Source organism: Cladosporium halotolerans, assembly GCF_011745625.1.
Source record: "Cladosporium halotolerans strain TM138-S3 chromosome Unknown Sca483, whole genome shotgun sequence".
NCBI classification, from domain to species: domain Eukaryota; kingdom Fungi; phylum Ascomycota; class Dothideomycetes; order Cladosporiales; family Cladosporiaceae; genus Cladosporium; species Cladosporium halotolerans.
In genome coordinates this window covers 1-996 of record NW_027191887.1, presented here as the reverse complement: position 1 = coordinate 996, position 996 = coordinate 1, and the positions used below count along the sequence as shown (strand labels likewise).

The window sequence follows — 996 nt, the reverse complement described above, 5'->3', positions numbered from 1 at the left end:
TGACGATGCCTCGTTTGGCAAGTTCCATCATCTCGACAGCATCTTTGCGGTCTCCAACAATTACACCAATGATCGTCAACGCGCGGGCGATCTGTACAGGGCAATGGTCAGCGGTGCACTCGGTTCATGATGCAGCATGCTCGTTCTCACCAAACCTTGGGGGCAAGCAGTCGAGATCGGCATGAAGGGTCCGTCCGGTATGCCTACACATACTAGTGTGCCTCCAGACTTAGGCAGCGATAGCGCCGATGCATAAGCTGAATGGGATGCCGTCAGGACAAACGCAGCTCGGGCGCCAACATGATTGGTGATGTCAAGCACTCCGGCCTTCAGATCATCCGAACGGTAATCGATGAAGCGCTCGGCGCCAGACGCGAGAACGAAATCTTTCTTTTCGTGGGAATCGATGCCAATGACGCGCATTCCCATGCTTCGAGAAGCGATCAGACAAGCGAGATGTCCCAGCTGTGTACAAATTAGTTAGTTAATGCGGGCCAGCAGTACGAAAACAAAAGTATAGCATGCCTCAACCCTCCGCCAGCACCCATCATGACCGCCCAGTCTCCGCTCATCGCTCCCGACTTTCTGAGCGCGCTGTAGGCGGTAACACCAGCGCACAACATGGGTGCGGCTAAGTCGCTAGGGAGGTCCTTCGGTCTCGGAGTCAGGTAATTCGCCGGAGCGACAGCGTATTGCTGCAAGGTACCAGGAGTATAGTAGCCACTGATCTTCTGGCTGGAGCAAAGGCCATCATGGCTGTCAAGGCAGGCGGAGCAAGAGCCGCATATCCACTTGACCCATTTGATGCCGACACGGTCGCCGAGTTTGATGAAGCTCGGCACTTCGCCAGGTCCAAACTTCACAACCGAGCCCACGCCTTCATGGCCGCCAACTTGTTGACGCTGAGATCAGAATGACATACTCCCGAGTGCGTGCTGCGAGATGGTCAGCTTTTTGCATAAATGCTCGACGGACTCTTCGAACATCTGCGGCGTA

The 996-nt window shown here is 55.0% G+C and overlaps 1 protein-coding gene across 1 annotated transcript; it reads right to left on the bottom strand.

Annotated features, from left to right (window-relative positions):
- Nucleotides 1–996, bottom strand: WHR41_09597 (uncharacterized protein; the record flags this gene model as incomplete). Its single annotated transcript, XM_069378200.1, has 3 exons — nucleotides 522–996; nucleotides 151–465; nucleotides 1–91 (listed from the first exon to the last, which is right to left on the bottom strand). Coding segments are annotated over exons 1-3 (508 nt in total), but the record flags the coding sequence as incomplete, so codon positions are not given.